The sequence below is a fragment of the Aquarana catesbeiana genome, linkage group LG01 (genome assembly GCF_042186555.1).
Source record: "Aquarana catesbeiana isolate 2022-GZ linkage group LG01, ASM4218655v1, whole genome shotgun sequence".
Classification (NCBI taxonomy): Eukaryota; Metazoa; Chordata; class Amphibia; order Anura; family Ranidae; genus Aquarana; species Aquarana catesbeiana.
The window spans coordinates 611010343-611030622 of NC_133324.1; the positions used below are offsets into that span (position 1 = coordinate 611010343).

Below are 20280 nucleotides of genomic sequence, written 5' to 3' on the forward strand. Positions count from 1 at the left end.
AATTGTCATTCGGCAATAAAAAAAAAAAAAAAAAAAAAAAAGAAGTACAAAAAAAGAGAAAGAAAAAAAAAAAAACAGGTGTCAGCAAGCGCAAGTCCCTACTATACTGCCCTTTGAAAAGCGTTCCAACGCAGATCACTTCTCAGAAGGCGTTAAGCATTACCACCTGTCTGAAAGAGCCCTTAAGAAACAACTAGTCATAAAAATATTAAGATTTGGTCAACAGGAGACCGTGGCACACAATCTGACTTGTTCTTTTTCACATTTAAATTAGCCAGTCTGTGAAATGTAAATGTAGGCTCATACCTCTGCATTCCCATAAGGCACCAGTGTAATATTCATAATGTCATGTAACATTAGAAATGTGGGGTACAGCTGAAGAACAAGGAATTCCCGGCATCCCCCACAAAGACACTCGTAATAAAGTTCCACGTTCACATTTTGTTCATTGTTCTTTTTGATGTCTTTACGGTTATTGTAATCCAGACACTGCTCCTCCACCTGAATATAAAACACATTCATTTCACTCAATTACCTTAAATAGTGAAATTTCTATATTCATATGATCCAAGTGTTGATATTGGCTATTCAAAATTGCACATGGTTATATATGCTCATAGCTTGCCAACAAAGTGTAACAATAAACCTTTTTAATCTTTCCACAATATTCATTGTAGCTGATCTCACAAAACCTAGCTGGACACAAAGTGAACAGAACATAACTATGAATTGTGACAATGATAACTATTAAAATAAAAATAGTAATAAAAATATATATAATACTATGTATACTGTGTTTACTGTGTTTACCATGCTTCAGTTTGGCCGCTCAGCACAGAGCACTTACCATTCATTCACTGTCGACTGCAGCTGAGGCTGCAGAAAAGGTATGTGTGTTTGAGCTATGGGGTGCACACTAATCGTAGCATCGATGCATCGCGATTCAGCTGTCTGCGATTCTGCATTGATGCAGGGACTGGCTTAATCACGATTGGCGGATGACGTTATCCCGACTTGCCCTGCTTATCCTGGGAGAGCGCTCGAAAACGTACTCTACTTACAGGTGTTAAAATAACTGTGTTATTGAATCCTGTCTTACAGTACATTAAGTACCCGATTGTACATGTTTTTTTTTAAATATGTAGCTACATTTAAAAGCGCCCCTTGGCGCTCATGTGACTGCTCGCTGCTCTCTTCTCTCCCGCTGGCTGATGTCAGCGAGAGAGGAGCGGCGGGCAATCACGTGAGCGCTGAGGGGCACTCTGAAATGCTGTATATAGCTACATATTTTTTAAAAAGCATGTACGGTGGGGCACTTAATGTGCTGTAAGACGGGATTCAATAAGACAGTTATTTTATTACCTGTAAGAGCATATATGAGTTTGTACTCTACAACTCATACTGGCACTGTGCTGGGAGTTCCGCTTGGCTTCCCCGTTTATACCTTCCACTGTGTTAACTCCTAGGGTGCTGGAATGTGCAAACAGAGAAGATGAGCGGAACTCCCAGCACGGAGCCAGTACACTGAACTTCACAAGGCTGTTTGTCAGCTACGGATTCCATCACCCCTGTCCTCCCGGCAATAGCGTGTTTTCTCCTATGTGAATGTTTGTAGTGCACTGGATTAGTGCATTTTTTAAGTGAGTGAAATTATTTTTTATGTAATAAAATATGTTTATACAAAAGCACTATGGTTCCTATCATTGTATTTTAAATGCATATGGCGGCATTACATCCACTAGAGGAGGATATTTCTTTGGACATCACCTAAAGATATGATCACTTATAGGAGGGGGAAATGCTTTTTTGACCGAAATAGTAGGTCAACACCTCAAGGTAACAGGCTAATGGTGGTGGTTAACACAAGTGGTGCTGCTCTATACTGAATGCATTTTTTCACCTATGAGAAAATTTGGTGTAAGAAGACTGCACTCACCTGGGGGAGGAAGGCTGAAACCTAGGACTGCATAAATTTCTCCTAATGAACTGCATTCCTTATCATTAGGATAGGACGATAACTGTTTATTTTCTACTTTCTCATTTTTAAGGTGGATCCCTCTATATACATTTTATATACTTCCCATAACTGTATAACAAGTGTAGCATGGTGCATTATATTAACATGTAAGTAGAGTACGCTGGGAGCGCTCTCCCAGGAGAAAAGTGATGTGTACACTTGAGCTACTTCCAAGCTCGTTCCCTGGTGTGCTTTTACAGCCATGGCGATAGGTTATTCTATCTGGACTGTCCAGTTATTTTTCAGGAAAAAAAAATGCTAAATAATAACTGGAGGTCAGTGGAGTGTCAGGAGGGACAGAGCTGGGCATTGTGGGGAGAAGATCTAGCTGCTGTGTTTTCAAAGATGGCCCACTATCCTGTTTGGGCAGAATGACATTTTGCCTGTTGAAACAATCCTTTTCTGTTATCCTGGTATCCTCTCATGTCTGGATAAGCCTGCAGACACACAGAGGAGGAAGCTGCCCATGCATCTGCCTTGTGCTTTGTGTTCTGAATAGAATGTGGAATTAAAAAATAATGATGAAATGGAACACTTAACACATCTTTAGTTCTTTTTTATATCCTTGTGTTTGAACAAGCACATGGTAAAATGTAGGGATGTGCGGTGAGGTCAGTGGCTGGTGAGGCACTGGCTAGTATCAGAGCCAGATACACACAGGTTACATACCCCCAATCGTTAGAGCGAGAGCAATACTTCTAGCACTAGACCTCCTCTGTAACTCTAAACATGTAACCTGTAAAAAAAATTTTTAAGTGTCTCCTATGGAGATTTATAAGTACTGAAGTTTGGCACCATTCCACAAGTGTGCGCAATTTTAAAGTGTGACATGTTAGATATCTATTTACTCGGTGTTACATCATCTTTCATATTATACAAAAGGAATCAGGCTATCGTTAGTGTTGTATTTTTTTATTCATGAAACAGTCTTTTTTCCAAAAAAAAAATTCATGTTTAAAAAAATTGCTGCGCAAATACCGTGTGACATAAAAAGTTGCAACGACCACCATTTTATTCCCTAGGGTGTCTGCTAAAACAATATATATATATATATATATATATATATATATATATATATCTCATGTTTGTGGCTTCTGAGTAATTTTCTAGAAAAAAAATAAAATCTTGATTTTTACATGTAGGAGAGAAGTGTCAGAATTGGCCTGGGTGGCAAGGGGTTAATTGCCATAGGTAAGTAATATACTAATAATTATTATATATTGTTTACAAGGTAATTTACTATATTTTCAAGATCTGTACCCAGGCAGATGGCTTATTGGACAAATTACTGAAGTTTGAAAGTATAACTTCAAACCAGTAATTTCACAGTAAATAGATAAATAATAAATTATCTTATAACATATAGCATAATAATATATGATTTAGCTTGTACCTTTTCAGAAGGCAGCAGATTCTCATTCTCCCTCTTAACTGTGTGACAAAAACATGGGATTATGGGTAAATCTTATACTCATTAACCCATTTTTTTTTCTTGTAGTTAAGAGGGCTGGGCTGGAAAGGAGCATTCATCTTTTAGACACATGACCCTTCTATGACACTGCAGTGAGGCGTGCCTCCACTGCAGCATTTTTATTGGACAGCTGGGACTTTACAATTGGTCCAAGACTCCAAGCTGTTTATTGAGCTCAGTGCCTCTGACAAAAAGTAAGGAGAGGCACTGTGAGCTCAGCCTCTCAGCCTGCTGCAGAGTGTGTCAGCCAGTGGGGGAACTTTCAGGGTCGCAGCAGTCGCACTTGCGACTGGGCCCTGCCGTTCTGCCACTGTGGAGGGGCCCCAAGACCCAGCATCTCCCCCTGCACCTCTGGCTTTCAGTTTGGGATGCAGTGGGGGGGAGTAGGAGGCGGCGATCGGCAGCTCTATGGTGCCCGCGGGGCTAGCAGTTCTCCTCCCGAGTGTATACAGTGGAGAGGGGAGAGGCATCTGACCCGGGCAGCTATCAGTTTCACTCTTCAGTGTACAAGTGAGTTGCTCTGCTTGTACACTCTTGCTGATAGCTGCCCAGGTCAGAGGCCCCTCCCTCTCCACTGTATACACTCGGGAGGAGAACTACAAGCCCCAGGGAGATCGCGTGGTCCACAGGCACCATAGAGCTGCTGATAGCCCCCTCCCACCACCCCCTGTACTGGGGCTTGGAGGTGCACAGATAGTGGAGACCAGCCAGGTACACGGGGAACCTCTGGAAGGGGGGGCAGCTGTCTGGGGACCCTAATGTAAGGGGGGGGCAGCTGTCTGGGGACCCTAATGTAAGGGGGGGCTCTCTGGGGACCCTGATGTAAGGGGGGCTCTCTGGGGACCCAAATCTAAGGGGGGGGCTCTCTGGGGGCCCTAATGTAAGGGGGGCTCTCTGGGGACCCTAATGTAAGGGGGGCTCTCTGGGGACCCTGATGCTGAGACAGCCACTCCCCGCCCCTCCACAGCTCAGCGCTCTAATGAGCATGGAGGAGCAGAGCAGGATAGATGCTGAATAACAGTCAGCAGCTCTCTGCTCGGGGAGGTGAGAGAACCGAGCCATCGGTGGCTCGGTTCTCAGTGCAGAGACACCGGGGGCAGCTGCAGCGTTCTGATGCTGCATCCACCTAGGGGCTTCCAGTGATGACTTCCTATTGGACACTTCTCCTCAAAGTTTTTGGTTAAAACCATGGGCAGTAATCGTGATGCATCGCGGAATCAAACCGAATCAAATCATTGACCAGATAATCATCGAATCGAATCGTGAGACCAGTGAAGATGCGCACCTCTAGTGCACACCCTAATGCAATAGGCTGCGCAGACCTATGGGAAGAACCTATTGCTAGCTAGCATCAGAATGGTGTTTGTTAGAGGGGACACACCTTCCTTAAAGAACCTACACGGTACTAAAGAGTAAAACAACATTTTAAAATAGTATCAGACAATGGGTATAATAACAGTTTAAAATAGTATCAGACAACTTGTGATATCAAACGTGGTTGTAAGGCATATAACAGTGCAGTAAATATCAAATAATACCATATCAAGGTTATGCAGATATTTTCCTAAACCTGTACTTCAATTGATCTGCAAATGCTAAACAACCTATGGTAATAATGAAGGATCCTGCAGTTCATATCTTATTGTATTAATTCATGTGCTGTGACCTGATGCCGCACAACATGGTGGTTAACATTCTTGTGAAACCTAAAAGAGCTGAATCATGAAACACATGATAGGGGATTTCCAGCCCAATATATCTGGGATAAGGAAAAAGCTTGTCTGAGATATTACACTATCTTTGTTTAAACATACCTAATCCGCTATTTTACTTTGGCGGAGTGCCAGTCTTTAATAAAAGGTTATACGTTCAGTTTCACTACTGTTTTACAAAGTGTTCTTTTTTACAAAAAAAAAAGATTATATAAACTGATAATTGTATATAAAAAGATAATCATATATCAGGGTTTCCCAACTTGGGTTTTGCCACTGTCCACCACTGGAGTGGATTCAAACGTGCTGCGATGGTTCCGTTACTGTTCGTGCATCTGGCGCTGACCTTCATAGTAGCGCTGCAGCAGAGTAAATCTCAGCCCACCCTTATAAGCCTCATACACACGATGAGAATATTGGAAAAATTACCACCTCCTTTTTTTTTCATGCTAGTCTCACATCGAAAACCAATAGATTACTAAAGTTACAAAAATTCTCATACAACAGAATACAACTTCAGAAGTGATGTAATGTGTTGTATTGTATTGTATTGTATTCTTTCGTTTCCGAGGATGTGTGGTCTTGGTCATACAATTATTTCCGTACAACTGCTATACTAATTACACGAAAAATCATTTCATGAAAAATGTCATGCTTGTCCCTTTGGATATTTGCACATGAACTATCGTGATCGGCCCTCGAAAGCTGTGTACTAACAATCAGATTATCGGACGATCGCTCTGAAATCGTCATTTTCCATCCGATTTTTTCATCGTGTGTACTAGGCATTAGGGTTCTGGCACCAATGTCACTAGTGAGAGACAGCAGTGTTGGGTGAGTAGAGCTGCTCTGGCCTCTCAGGTAAGCAAAAATCCCATGAACACCAATACAAATATTGTATTGAATTACATTTTCTACTGAACACATGCAACCATGTGCAAATATGCTATGAAATATCATGTTATGGGAGGCACAGTGGTGTAGTGGGTAGCACTCTCGCCTAACAGTAAAAGGGTTGCTGGTTTGAATCCCCTGGAGTTTGCATGTTCTCCCTGTGCCTGCGTGGGTTTCCTCCGGGTACTCTGGTTTCCTCCCACACTCCAAAGACATGCTGGTAGGTTATTTGGATCCTGTCTAAATTGTCCCTAGTATGTATGAATGTGTGTTAGGGACCTTAGATTGTAAGCTCCTTGAGGGTAGGGACTGATGTGAATGTACAATGTATATGTAAAGCGCTGCGTAAATTGATGGTGTTATATAAGTACCTTAAATAATAATAATAATAATGTTATGAGCAACATATTTCTTACTGAACATCAGTGCAAGTATGTGAAATAATAATCAATACGTTTATGAATAACATTTCCTGGTAAACACCAGAACACATACAGCATGTTAGCAGTGCAAATACTTTACTCCTACACTGAACACAAGTGTAAATATATCGTTTACACTGAACGCCAATGGAGTATGTTTTTTCAATCAATGTGAATGATGTTATTCTTTTAACTAAACACCAGTGTAAGGGCTTCTGATTGCAGAGAAGGGGTACTTTCCAGTTAATATTAAATTATATCTAAACCCAAGACCCACAGGTATTGATTTACTAAAACTGGAGAGTGCAAAATGTGGTGCAGTTGTGCACGGTAGCCAATCAGCTTCCCATTTCAGCTTGATCAATTAAGCTTTGACAAAAAAAAACAACAGGAAGCTGATTGGTTTCTATGCAGAGCTGCACCAGATTTTGAACTCGCCAGTTTTAGTAAATCAACCCCAAAATGTCTAGTGCACCAGCTAGGTCTAGGGCACTGGAAAAAGCACTTTTACTTACCTGATCCCTCAAACTCTCCTCCACTCCCCTATGCTCCAGCAGCAGACTATCTCTTGGCATTCTCATGTCCAAGGCAGGGCTATGGGCCCTGCATTGTTCTTGATGAAGTCAGAAGACCTAGCGGCTTCAGGCCCTGGGCTAGCAGTGCAGAGGAAGCCTGTGGGACCTAAACAAGCATTTAACCCTTGCAGTGTGAGGGCAGCTCCATTGCAAAGATGGATTTTTACTTTCCCCTGAGACTGGCTTTAAGAGTGCAGTCATTTGTTGACTCCACCAGCAGAAAAAAAGTACAATCTCCTGTTTAACCACTTGCCGACCGCCTAACGACGATATACGTCGGCAAAATGGCATGGACAGGCAAAATCACGTACCTGGTACGTGATTGCCTTCCCGCGGGCGGGGGGTCCGATCGTACCCCCCCCCCCCGTGCCCGAGGCGGTCGGCTTTGGTCTGGCAGCGATCAGAGATGAGGGGGAGGCCATCCATTCGTGGCCCCCCCCTCGCGATCGCTCCCAGCCAATCAGAATCTTCCCCTGCCTCTGTTTAGTACACAAAGGGAGAGGAAATGATATCATCTCTCCTTGGCATTTTCCGTTCCGGCGCCGAGGAGAGAAGACTGCAATGTGAGTGCACAACACACACACATCACAGTAGAACATGCCAGGCACACATTACACCCCCCTTTACCCCCCCTGCATGGTGTCAGTTTGTGACAGTTAGTGTGGTAGGGCAGTTAGTGGTAGCCCCCTTTAGGTCTAGGGTACCCCCCTAACCCCCCTAATAAAGTTTTAACCCCTTGATCACCCCCCGTCGCCAGTGTCGCTAAGCGATCATTTTTCTGATTGCTGTATTAGTGTCACTGGTTACGCTAGTTAGGGAGGTAAATATTTAGGTTCGCCGTCAGCATTTTATAGCGACAGGGACCCCCATATACTACCTAATAAATGTTTTAACCCCTCGATTGCCCCCTAGTTAACCCTTTCACCACTGATCACCATATAACCGCTATGGGTGACGCTGGTTAGTTAGTTTATTTTTTATAGTGTAAGGGCACCCGCCGTTTATTACCTAATAAAGGTTTAGCCCCCTGATCGCCTGGCGGTGATATGCGTCGCCCCAGGCAGCGTCAGATTAGCGCCAGTACCGCTAACACCCACGCACGCAGCATACACCTCCCTTAGTGGTATAGTATCTGAACGGATCAATATCTGATCCGATCAGATCTATACTAGCGTCCCCAGCAGTTTAGGGTTCCCAAAAATGCAATGTTAGCGGGATCAGCCCAGATACCTGCTAGCACCTGCGTTTTGCCCCTCCGCCCGGCCCAGCCCACCCAAGTGCAGTATCGATCGATCACTGTCACTTACAAAACACTAAACGCATAACTGCAGTGTTCGCAGAGTCAGGCCTGATCCCTGCGATCGCTAACAGTTTTTTTGGTAGCGTTTTGGTGAACTGGCAAGCACAAGCCCCAGGCAGCGTCAGGTTAGCGCCAGTAGCGCTAACACCCACGCACGCACCGTACACCTCCCTTAGTGGTATAGTATCTGAACGGATCAATATCTGATCTGATCAGATCTATACTAGCGTCCCCAGCAGTTTAGGGTTCCCAAAAACGCAGTGTTAGCGGAATCAGCCCAGATACCTGCTAGCACCTGCGTTTTGCCTCTCCGCCCGGCCCAGTCCAGCCCAGCCCACCCAAGTGCAGTATCGATCGATCACTGTCACTTACAAAACACTAAACACATAACTGCAGCGTTCGCAGAGTCAGGCCTGATCCCTGCGATCGCTAACAGTTTTTTTGGTAGCGTTTTGGTGAACTGGCAAACGCCAGCGGCCTAGTACACCCCGGTCGTAGTCAAACCAGCACTGCAGTAACACTTGGTGACGTGGCGAGTCCCATAAGTGTAGTTCAAGCTGGTGAGGTGGCAAGCACAAGTAGTGTCCCGCTGCCACCAAGAAAAAGACAAACACAGGCCGTCGTGCCCATAATGCCCTTCCTGCTGCATTCGCCAATCCTAATTGGGAACCCAACCCACCACTTCTGCAGCGCCCGTACTTCCCCCATTCACATCCCCAACCAAATGCAGTCGGCTGCATGAGAGGCATTTTTATGTCCTCCCGAGTACCCCTACCTAACGAACCCCCCTAAAAAGATGTTGTGTCTGCAGCAAGCGTGGATATAGGCGTGACACCCGCTATTATTTTCCCCCCTGTCCTGACAATCCTGGTCTTTGCATTGGTGAATGTTTTGAACGCTACCATGCACTCGTTGAGTATTAGCATAGGGTACAGCGTTGCACAGACTAGGCACACTTTCACAGGGTCTCCCAAGATGCCATCGCATTTTGAGAGACCCAAACCTGGAACCGGTTACAGTTATAAAAGTTAGTTACAAAAAAAAGTGTAAAAAAAAAACAAAAACAAAAAAATATATAACATAAAAAAAATAGTTGTCGTTTTATTGTTCTCTCTCTCTCTATTCACTCTCTATTGTTCTGCTCTTTTTTACTGTATTCTATTCTGCAATGTTTTATTGTTATTATGTTTCATCATGTTTGCTTTTCAGGTATGCAATTTTTTATACTTTACCGTTTACTGTGCTTTATTGTTAACCATTTTTTTGTCTTCAGGTACGCCATTCACGAATTTGAGTGGTTATACCAGAATGATGCCTGCAGGTTTAGGTATCATCTTGGTATCATTCTTTTCAGCCAGCGGTCGGCTTTCATGTAAAAGAAATCCTAGCAGCTAATTAGCCTCTAGACTGCTTTTACAAGCAGTGGGAGGGAATGCCCCCCCCCCCCCCAACGTCTTCCGTGTTTTTCTCTGGCTCTCCTGTCTCAACAGGGAACCTGAGAATGCAGCCGGTGATTCAGCCAGCTGACCATAGAGCTGATCAGAGACCAGAGTGGCTCCAAACATCTCTATGGCCTAAGAAACCGGAAGCTACGAGCATTTTATGACTTAGATTTTGCCGGATGTAAACAGCGCCATTGGGAAATTGGGAAAGCATTTTATCACACCGATCTTGGTGTGGTCAGATGCTTTGAGGGCAGAGGAGAGATCTAGGGTCTAATAGACCCCAATTTTTTCAAAAAAGAGTACCTGTCACTACCTATTGCTATCATAGGGGATATTTACATTCCCCGAGATAACAATAAAAATGATTTAAAAAAAAAAAAATATGAAAGGAACAGTTTAAAAATAAGAAAAAAGCAAAAAAATAATAAAGAAAAAAAAATTTAAAAAAAAAGCACCCCTGTCCCCCCTGCTCTCGCGCTAAGGCGAACGCATGCGTCGGTCTGGCGTCAAATGTAAACAGCAATTGCACCATGCATGTGAGGTATCACCGTGAAGGTCAGATCGAGGGCAGTAATTTTAGCAGTAGACCTCCTCTGTAAATCTAAAGTGGTAACCTGTAAAGGCTTTTAAAAATGTATTTATTTTGTTGCCACTGCACCTTTGTGCGCAATTTTAAAGCATGTCATGTTTGGTATCCATGTACTCGGCCTAAGATCATCTTTTTTATTTCATCAAACATTTGGGCAATATAGTGTGTTTTAGTGCATTCAAATTTAAAAAAGTGTGTTTTTTCCCAAAAAAATGCGTTTGAAAAATCGCTGCGCAAATACTGTGTGAAAAAAAAAAAGAAACGCCCACCATTTTAATCTGTAGGGCATTTGCTTTAAAAAAATATATAATGTTTGGTGGTTCAAAGTAATTTTCTTGCAAAAAAAAAATAATTTTTTCACGTAAACACAAAGTGTCAGAAAGGGCTTTGTCTTCAAGTGGTTAGAAGAGTGGGTGATGTGTGACATAAGCTTCTAAATGTTGTGCATAAAATGCCAGGACAGTTCAAAACCCCCCCCAAATGACCCCATTTTGGAAAGTAGACACCCCAAGCTATTTGCTGAGAGGCATGTCGAGTCCATGGAATATTTTATATTGTGACACAAGTTGCGGGAAAGAGACAAATTTTTTTTTTTTTTTTTTTGCACAAAGTTGTCACTAAATGATATATTGCTCAAACATGCCATGGGAATATGTGAAATTACACCCCAAAATAAATTCTGTTGCTTCTCCTGAGTACGGGGATACCACATGTGTGAGACTTTTTGGGAGCCTAGCCGCGTACGGGACCCCGAAAACCAAGCACCGCCTTCAGGCTTTCTAAGGGCGTAAATTTTTGATTTCACTCTTCACTGCCTATCACAGTTTTGGAGGCCATGGAATGCACAGGTGGCACAAACCCCCCCCAAATGACCCAATTTTGGAAAGTAGACACCCCAAGCTATTTGCTGAGAGGTAAAGTGAGTATTTTGCAGACCTCACTTTTTGTTTGAAAATTGAAAAAAAAAAAAAAATTTTCTTGTCTTTCTTCATTTTCAAAAAAAAATGAGAGCTGCAAAATACTCACCATGCCTCTCAGCAAATAGCTTGGGGTGTCCACTTTCCAAAATGGGGTCATTTGGGGGGGGGGGGTTGTGCCACCTGGGCATTCCATGGCCTCCGAAACTGTGATAGGCAGTGAAGAGTGAAATCAAAAATCCTGAAGGCGGTGATTGGTTTTCGGGGTCCGTACGCGGCTAGGCTCCCAAAAAGTCCCACACATGTGGTATCCCCATACTCAGGAGAAGCAGCTAAATGTATTTTGGGGTGCAATTCCACTTATGCCCATGGCCTGTGTGAGCAATATATCATTTAGTGACAACTTTGTGCAAAAAAAAAAAAAAAAAAGTTTGTCACTTTCCCGCAACTTGTGTCAAAATATAAAAAAATTCCATTGACTCAACATGCCTCAAAGCAAAAAGCTTGGGGTGTCTACTTTCCAAAATGGGGTCATTTGGGGGGTTTTGAGCCATCTGGGCATTTTATGGCCTCCGAAACTGTGATAGGTAGTGAGGAGTAAAATCAAAAATTTACGCCCTTAGAAATCCTGAAGGCAGTGATTGGTTTTTGGGGCCCCGAACGCGGCTAGGCTCACAAAAAAGTCCCACACATGTGGTATCCCTGTACTCAGGAGAAGCAGCTGAATATATTTTGGGGTGCAATTCCACATATGCCCATAGCCTGTGTGAGCAATATATCATTTAGTGACAACTGTTTGTAATTTTTTTTTGTCATTATTCAATCACTTGGGACAAAAAAAATATTCAATGGGCTCAACATGCCTCTCAGCAATTTCCTTGGGGTGTCTACTTTCCAAAATGGGGTAATTTGGGGGGGGGTTTTACCACCCTGCCATTTTAGCACCTCAAGAAATGACATAGGCAGTCATAAACTAAAAGCTGTGTAAATTCCAGAAAATGTACCCTAGTTTGTAGACGCTATAACTTTTGCGCAAACCAATAAATATACACTTATTGACATTTTTTTTACCAAAGACATGTGGCCGAATACATTTTGGCCTAAATGTATGACTAAAATTGAGTTTATTGGATTTTTTTTATAACAAAAAGTAGAAATGATCATTTTTTTTCAAAATTTTCGGTCTTTTTCCGCAAAAAATAAAAACCGCAGAGGTGATCAAATACCATTAAAAAAAAGCTCTATTTGTGGGAAGAAAAGGACGCAAATTTTGTTTGGGTACAGCATTGCATGACCGCGCAATTAGCAGTTAAAGCGACGCAGTGCCAAATTGTAAAAAGTGCTCTGGTCAGGAAGGGGGTAAATACTTCCGGGGCTGAAGTGGTTAAGCTTGGGAGAGCAAATGGGGGAGAAGATGACATAAGTTCTTTCCAAGAGAAAATATATATTTTTTACATATGACTCATACTTAAAGTGTTTGTTACCCTAAAAAAAAAAAAAAAAAAAAAAAAAAAAAAAAGGATCCTGTTCCATTAAAACATGTTATACATCACAGTGCTTGTGCTGTATTATCCCCCCCCCCCGTATTACCTGAAATACCTGGCTGATCCTGCCAGTTTCTACCCACCCCTCTGTAAACTGACCATGGTATATCATGGCTGGTAAACCCTGACACCATGGTCATGCCTCCGTCATCCGCAGCACTCCTCTCTGCTCTCTGTCTCTCTTTCACGCCCCTCCCCTCCCTGCTTGTCAGCCAATTAGTGTCTGCCCCCTCAGCTCTTTCTGCTGAATTAACTAACTTTTTCATACAATCCTCTCTGTTTTCTAATGCTAGGCCATCTGTACCTTATTTCAGGGTGCCGCTCATCTAACCGGCCAGTTCTCTCCTCCTCCCCTCCCAACTGACGTCTGTGGGGGATCCTCGGTCCCTCCCCCTGCAGCTGTCAGGTCAAGAGAGGGGAGAGCCAGCTGGTCATGTGAGCAACGCTCGGAAAAAGGTACAGAAGGCATTTTTTTTATTTTTATAAAGCATGTACACAGGGGCACCTAGCATTAGACAACAGAGAGGATTGTATAAGGTGGGTAGAGTGGCTTAACAACCACTTTAACAATGGAGGCAGCATGGGCAGCCATCTTGCTGCTCACCGCATGCTGCCTCCTACTGTCCAGCGGAGCTGCCAGAAATTCCACATCACTGCATGGCAAGTTAACACATCCCTATACTATCCAAATCTAAAAATAATTTATTGTCTGGAGTAACACTTAAAAAAGTGTACCTGTTCCAACTTACATATAAATTCAACTTAAAGCAAAGCTCTAGTCATTTTTGTGTTTATTGAAAGTCAACGGCTACAAAAAGTGTAGCTGCTGACTTTTAATAAACACACTCACCTGTCCCAAGATCCAGCAATGTGGTCACCTAAACTGTCACTTTCCTCTCACCAGCATTTTAACTGTGGGCACCTGGCTGTGACAGCAGATGGGTGCGCGCTGCGCCTGCTGAATGGTCTGGGAGTCTTCTGGGACCTGTGATGTGTCCCAGAAGATTGCAGGGAGGGAGGGGGAGAGAACTTCCGCTGGGATCGCCTAGGCCAGTGGTTCTCAACTCCGGTCCTCAGGACCCACTAACAGGCCAGGTTTGCAAGATAACTGAAATACATCACAGGTGATATCATTTACTGCTCAGTGATTGCAGTATTCTAGTCTGCATCTCCCCAAGGTAATACTTAAAATCTGGCCTGTTGGTGGGTCCTGAGGACTGGAGTTGAGAGCCACTGGCCTAGGCGGTCTGAGCGGAAGTGGGAGCGGGTGGGTAACTGTCAAAACTAGGTATATGCCCCCCCCCCCCCCAAAAAAAAAATTACATGGCAAATGTGGCAGGGGAGGGTGGAGGAGTGCTTAAAGCGGAATTTCCCCTTTTGGGTGTAACTCTGCTTTAAGAACAAACCTACAGAACAAATCTTGTTCTTAACCCGGGGACTGCCTGTAAAGTCATTCTCTTGAGAGCCTTTTATTTTACTGTTCTGATTCATTCATGATTGGCACTTTGATGGCACTGGAAAGTTGAATGTTTGGAATTCCGGGTTTATGGCAAGGATTTAGGAATCTCTGCTCTCCAAGCTGGCAGCTTCACCTGGACCTCTACTGGACTTGCATTGTGCCTTGCTAACTACATTTGTACCTCCTATTATCTCATTGTCTTTAAAACTGTGGCACTTAACAAAAACGATTGCAACAGGAAAAAAGAAATATTCATTATTCTGTTAGCAAGTTTATCCAACATGACATCACACACATTCTTTATCTGATAATCAGGGCTTTTTTCCTCAAACAATAGGTGCTGGAACTCAACCACGACCCCCCCTCCCCCAAACCCTATCAAATAGTGGGTGTGGTCATATTTCACAAACAGTAGAAGTGTCTTACAGGGGCATTAAATATCAGGATTGCATTACATACAGGGGGTTACACACAGAGTGCAGAGCTATCACTTGTAAACACAGAAACCAGACTTCTGTGTTTACAAGTGATTGTGGTGAGCAGGCACCACCAAGTTCCACCAAGTTCCCCCTGAAAAAAAGCCCTGCTGATAATACTATACTCTGACTTTGTTTAAATGCTAGATGTCTGTATTGCCTGCTGAGAACTTCTGCATTTGGTTGTCCTCTGGGAATTCAGGTTGGTAACTGAAAAAATGATTTGCATGTGCTTGGTAGCTATTTATGTTAGCCTGATCACGTTTTCTTCTACAACCACCTTTCCTTTTTCACTTGAGAATGTTTATTTTCATAATTTATGTATTGCAAATGTTACAGTTACTCATTCAATTATTTGCTTTATATTTCATATAATGCCATTTGGGTGCACACACAGATTAGGGTAGGATCGTGCTTTTCAAAGGCACCTTGATGTGGTGGCGTGACACATCTACAACATTGTATTTTAACCACTTGCTTATTGGGCACTTAAACCCCCCTCCTGCCCAGACCAATTTTCAGCTTTCAGCGCTGTCACTCGTTGAATGACAATTGCGCGGTCATGTAACACTGTACCCAAATGAAATTTTTAGCATTCTTTTCACACAAATAGAGCGTTCTTTTGGTGGCATTTAATCACCACTGGGGTTTTTATATTTTGCTAATCAAACAAGAAAAGACGGAAAATTTTGAAAAAAAAAAAAATCATGTTTCATAGTTTGTTATAAAATTTTGCAAACAGATCACTTTTCTTCTGCACTGATATGCGCTAATGAGGCGGCACTGATGGGCCACCGATGAGATGGCACTGATGGGTGGCACTTGTTGTTATTCATATGGGACAATTCACACACGGAACATTAGTAACGAAGTAGTTCCTTTATCTATTGCAACCACATTTCTAAATAGCCACAATTCACTGCCATTTAGTGTTTATTAAAGCGGGGTTCCCGCGACCATTCCCATTTTTTTTTTTTAAATCATTCGGACACATGTACAATCATAAAGTGACACTCGCTGTTTCAGTTGTTTTAAGCTGCTGCTGTCCGTTTTCGTTTTAAATATATATTTATAAATCTCGATCGTGACCGTTCCCATCTTGCTTGTTGGCATATGAAGCCCACAAGCATGGATTTCCGGGATCTGGTGAATGCTGAGCTCCCAGCATTCACCGCTATTTCCCACGCATGCTCAGTATTTACGGTGAGCAGCCTTGTAAAATTCAGGGTTGCCATCACAACGGGCAGGCGTCGTCATCGAAATCCCGCGAGAACTCGCGGCAGGCCTCCGCAATGACTCCTGGGAATAATGACAGGAGCTCCCAGGAGACATTGCAGCTACAAAGGAAATTGCGAAATAGACGCAGATGACCCGCCCATATCCGCAGGGAGCTAAGACAGGAAGCAGAGATGGACATTGAAAAAACACAGGTACAAACGAAAAAAAAAAAATATCCGTTTATAACTGAATATAGTCCTGGCATGTGATTGAGCAAAACTTGTAAAACAGGGTGGAGCTCCGCTTTAAAGTGGTTTATCACAAATTATTCACTCTACCAGAACAACGCCACACCTACATCCATTTTACTCACCAATTGAGATAGAACTTGTTTGAGACAGTTTTTATTTATTCTCCCCAATGTCTTTTTTAAGCTCATGCACTTTGCTATGTTGTGAATGCAGCCAATATTTTCCCTAGAAAAGTAGAATGGCACAAACAGATATATAGATGATTCACTGATCTGACTAAGCACTAGTAAATGTCTATCATCTGTCTGGCAGCCCTATAATAATACCTACATTTAAAAAAGACATTTTAGGGGTAATCCAAAAGTTTTTTTTAGGGTGTGAATGGAGGAAGTTCAGTATTGTGCTGTTATTAAATATTTGATAAAAAACTTTAAAAAATTAATCTTCTGCCCTAAACAAAAGTACCGCTAGATTGCCTAGTCCAGCCCTGTCCAGCGGCAGCTGAACGGTGCACCCATGCCATCAGCCCACAGCTAAGGCTGCATTCACACCTGAGCGTAGCATCTTTGAGCGTTTTTACGCATGATTTGTGTGTTTTTATACAGCGTTTTTTAGCTTTGCCGTTTTTTTTTTATTAGCCAATAGAGAAAACTATTATCTGTTGCATCATTTGTTGCTAGGTATTTCGGCTTTTTTAGCTTTCCCATTAGCTTTTATTTCTTTTTTTATTATTATTATTATATTTTTATTCATAAATAAAAACTATAATAAGGCTTACCTGTAGGTACTGTAAATATCTCTTGCACTGTTTAGTAAATATTCGAAGTGCATGCAGCCCATGATATCACTGGCGCATGTGCTTGAGAGCTCACGCCGTAAATGGCGGCTTCCGTGCAGGATTGACATCATCATGCCCTCGGCCACTCAAGTAGCCGGAGGCTGTGAACCCCAAAGGAAGACCGGGGGAAGATGTCAGCCGTGACATTGCGCCACTGGAGGGCTTCGTTCGAATGCATACTAGCACATTATGACATTGCCTTGCAGGAAAAAAAAAAATTTTTAACCACCTGCGGTTTACTACTCCTTTACTACTCCTTTAATTTGTTATAGGATTTGCAATCTTGAGGCTGGGTTCACACTGGAGCGACATGCATTCCGACTTTGAAAGCTGGTCGCACAATGAAACAAGTCGCGCCCCATTAAGTGCAATGGAACCGTTCTAATTTATTTATTTATTTATTTCTAATAGGAGCGACTTAGAAAAAGGTTCCTTTACTACTTTGGTGCAACTTTGGCATGACTTGCATTGACTTCTGTTCTTTTAAAGTCAGCTTCAAAGTCGTGCTGAAGTCATGGCAGTGTGAACCGGGCCTCACTGCACCATTTTAAAATAATCATTTTATATAGATACAGGTAATATCATGTAAACGTGAAAAGAAAGCAAGCTCTAATAAGAGTCAGGTTTCTTTTAAGTGAAAACAGCAGACTATAAAGTCCACGCACACTGGAATTACAGGTTAATCGGCTCTGTTAATAAATACCACTTATTTTAAAATCAAACTGGGTGGAATATTTACAGCAGGCAAGTGAGTACAACTAAAGTATGAGAAACAAAATGAGACTACAAAAACAGTAAATGCTCGATAACATGGAAATATCTACAAAACGTGAAGTTTCCAAAACAAAGTTTTTTTTTTTTTGCTTACCTGGCAGGCCTTAGCGATTTCCCAGGAGGTACACCATTGACTTGGAGGATGCGGACACTTGAGCTGGGCTGATGCACCCACAAAGAATAAGGTAACGAGAAGTACAGCAGACTTCATGGTGTGCTCAGTAATGTCTAATGAGAAAGTGTAAGTAGAAAGGAGTTATAAATACTCAGCCACTCCTCCAAATCTCAGCCACTTCCTCATACTCCCACACTTACTTCTCTTTACACATATAGTCTATGCAGAGAACAAAGATTTCATTTAAAGTAGAACTAGCGCCAAAAAAAAAAAAAAATAGGTGATAAAATGAGCTGCTCATGTTGGACATAAGAGTAAGGTTTACCTATGACATTTAATTGTGCCAGGGTCATGTCACCAAGTCTCTGCTAATGCAGGACACAATGGGGGATTTATGTCTGTATTTACTTCATTCAGAACTGGCTACAGATCTCAAGAACAATACAGGGGTCAGGGCTGGAGAAAGAAACAAATAGGGGTTGTGGAACTAGAAGTCCCAGCTACTCTGTAAATGAATAAATGCACAAAATATAACTGGATATTAGTATTTTTAGGTAATAACACCAGGGGTAGTTGATCCAGGGGATATCTGATTGCCTCTGGGAGGGATCAAGAAGGAATCCCCCCCCCGCTGGAGAAAATTGGATCGTGCTTTATTGTTTGTTTTTTTTGCCCTCGTCTGGATCAACTGTGCATATAGGATTGTGTATATGGAAATGTTCTATTTGTTTATTTATTTGTTTTTTTTTGTTTTTTTTTTATTGGTTGAACTAGATGGTTGTAACTTTGTCAGCCTAAATACGTAATTATGAATAAGTCATCCAGGATTTTGCAGAGGACATTTTTTTTTAGAATAAATTCTTAATTTTAAAAGAAAACAGAAAGCCGATTCTGTTATTGCTGGGTGATCCGAACAGGTCGACCTTGCTATTATTGATGCTGTGTTTCTTGGTGGTTTAGGCCCTTTCTTGGGGCCACTTAATGTATATATCCTTCTAATGTGTTTAACTGCTCTGTGGATTCTGGATACTTTAACCGCTTGCCGACCTTATAATATATATATATATATATATATATATATATATATATATATATATATATATATATATATATATATATATATATACACACATACACACACACACACACACACACACACATATACATACATACATACATACACACACACACACACACACACACACACACACACACACACACACACATATATAAATGGCGGCAAGGCGGCTCTGCTGCGTAGGATCACGTACTAGGTACCAGATGCTGCACTTCCTGAGATTAGACAAAGCGGGAGCTGATCGGCGGGTACGGCAGACTCGATGCCCACTGGCACCTGCCAATGCTTTGGTACAAAGGCAGAACAGCGGTCTGCCTATGTAAACAAGGCAGATCACCGTTCTGTCACTACAGAAGGCATAGATCCTGTGTCTCTGCTAAGCAGGGGCACTGATCCATGCCTGCTCCTAGTACAAGCACCTCCCACACAGTAGTAAAGCACTGGTCAGGCACACATTTAACCCTTTAATCGCTCCTGATGTTAACCCCTGCCCAGCCAGTGTCATTAGTACAGTGACAGTGTATATTTTTTAGCACTGATCACTGTATTAGTGTCACTGGTCCCCAAAAGGTCAGTTAGTGTCCTGACTGTCCACCGCAATATCGCAGTCCCACTATAGGTCGCTGATCGCTGCCATTGCTAGTAAAAAAATAAATAAATAAATGAAACTATCCCATAGTTTTGAGATGCTTTAACTTTTGCGCAAACCAATCAATATATGCTTATTGGGATTTTTACACCGAAAATATGTAGCAGAAAACATATTGGCCTACATTGATAAAGAAATTTGATTTTTTAATTTTTTATTATTGGATATGTTTTATAACAGGAGAATTCTCACCGCACTGGTATAGATCCACGCCAGGTATAAACCGAAGAGTTGTCTCCGAGAATAAAGAGCCCCAGGTGCTGGCTAATGCTGAGTCATGTTGAAGGTAGATAAGAAAATCCGGACAGCCGCACTCCAGGAAAATATAGTTCAAAAACCGTTTATTGTAAACTTAGGAGCATATGGAATACAGGACACCGTGGCAAAAAACGTAAAGGCAATCAGCTAGCTGATTGCCTGTATGTTTTTTGCCACGGTGTACTGTATTCCATATGCTAGCTGATTGCCTGTACGTTTTTTGCCACGGTGTCCTGTATTCCACATGCTAGCTGATTGCCTGTACGTTTTTTGCCACG

At 42.3% G+C, this 20280-nt stretch overlaps 1 protein-coding gene across 1 annotated transcript in view; it reads right to left on the reverse strand.

Moving 5' to 3' along the window:
* Positions 1–18165, reverse strand: part of IFI30 (IFI30 lysosomal thiol reductase) — a 31814-nt gene extending 13649 nt beyond the window's left edge. Inside the window, exons 1-2 of the mRNA XM_073599562.1 lie at positions 17997–18165; positions 307–501 (exon numbers count right to left, since the gene is read on the reverse strand). Of these exons, the coding sequence (XP_073455663.1) occupies positions 307–501; positions 17997–18113 (312 nt within the window). The 5' untranslated portion in view covers positions 18114–18165. The remainder of the gene's footprint in view (positions 1–306; positions 502–17996) is intronic.
* Positions 18166–20280: the final 2115 nt, after the last annotated feature.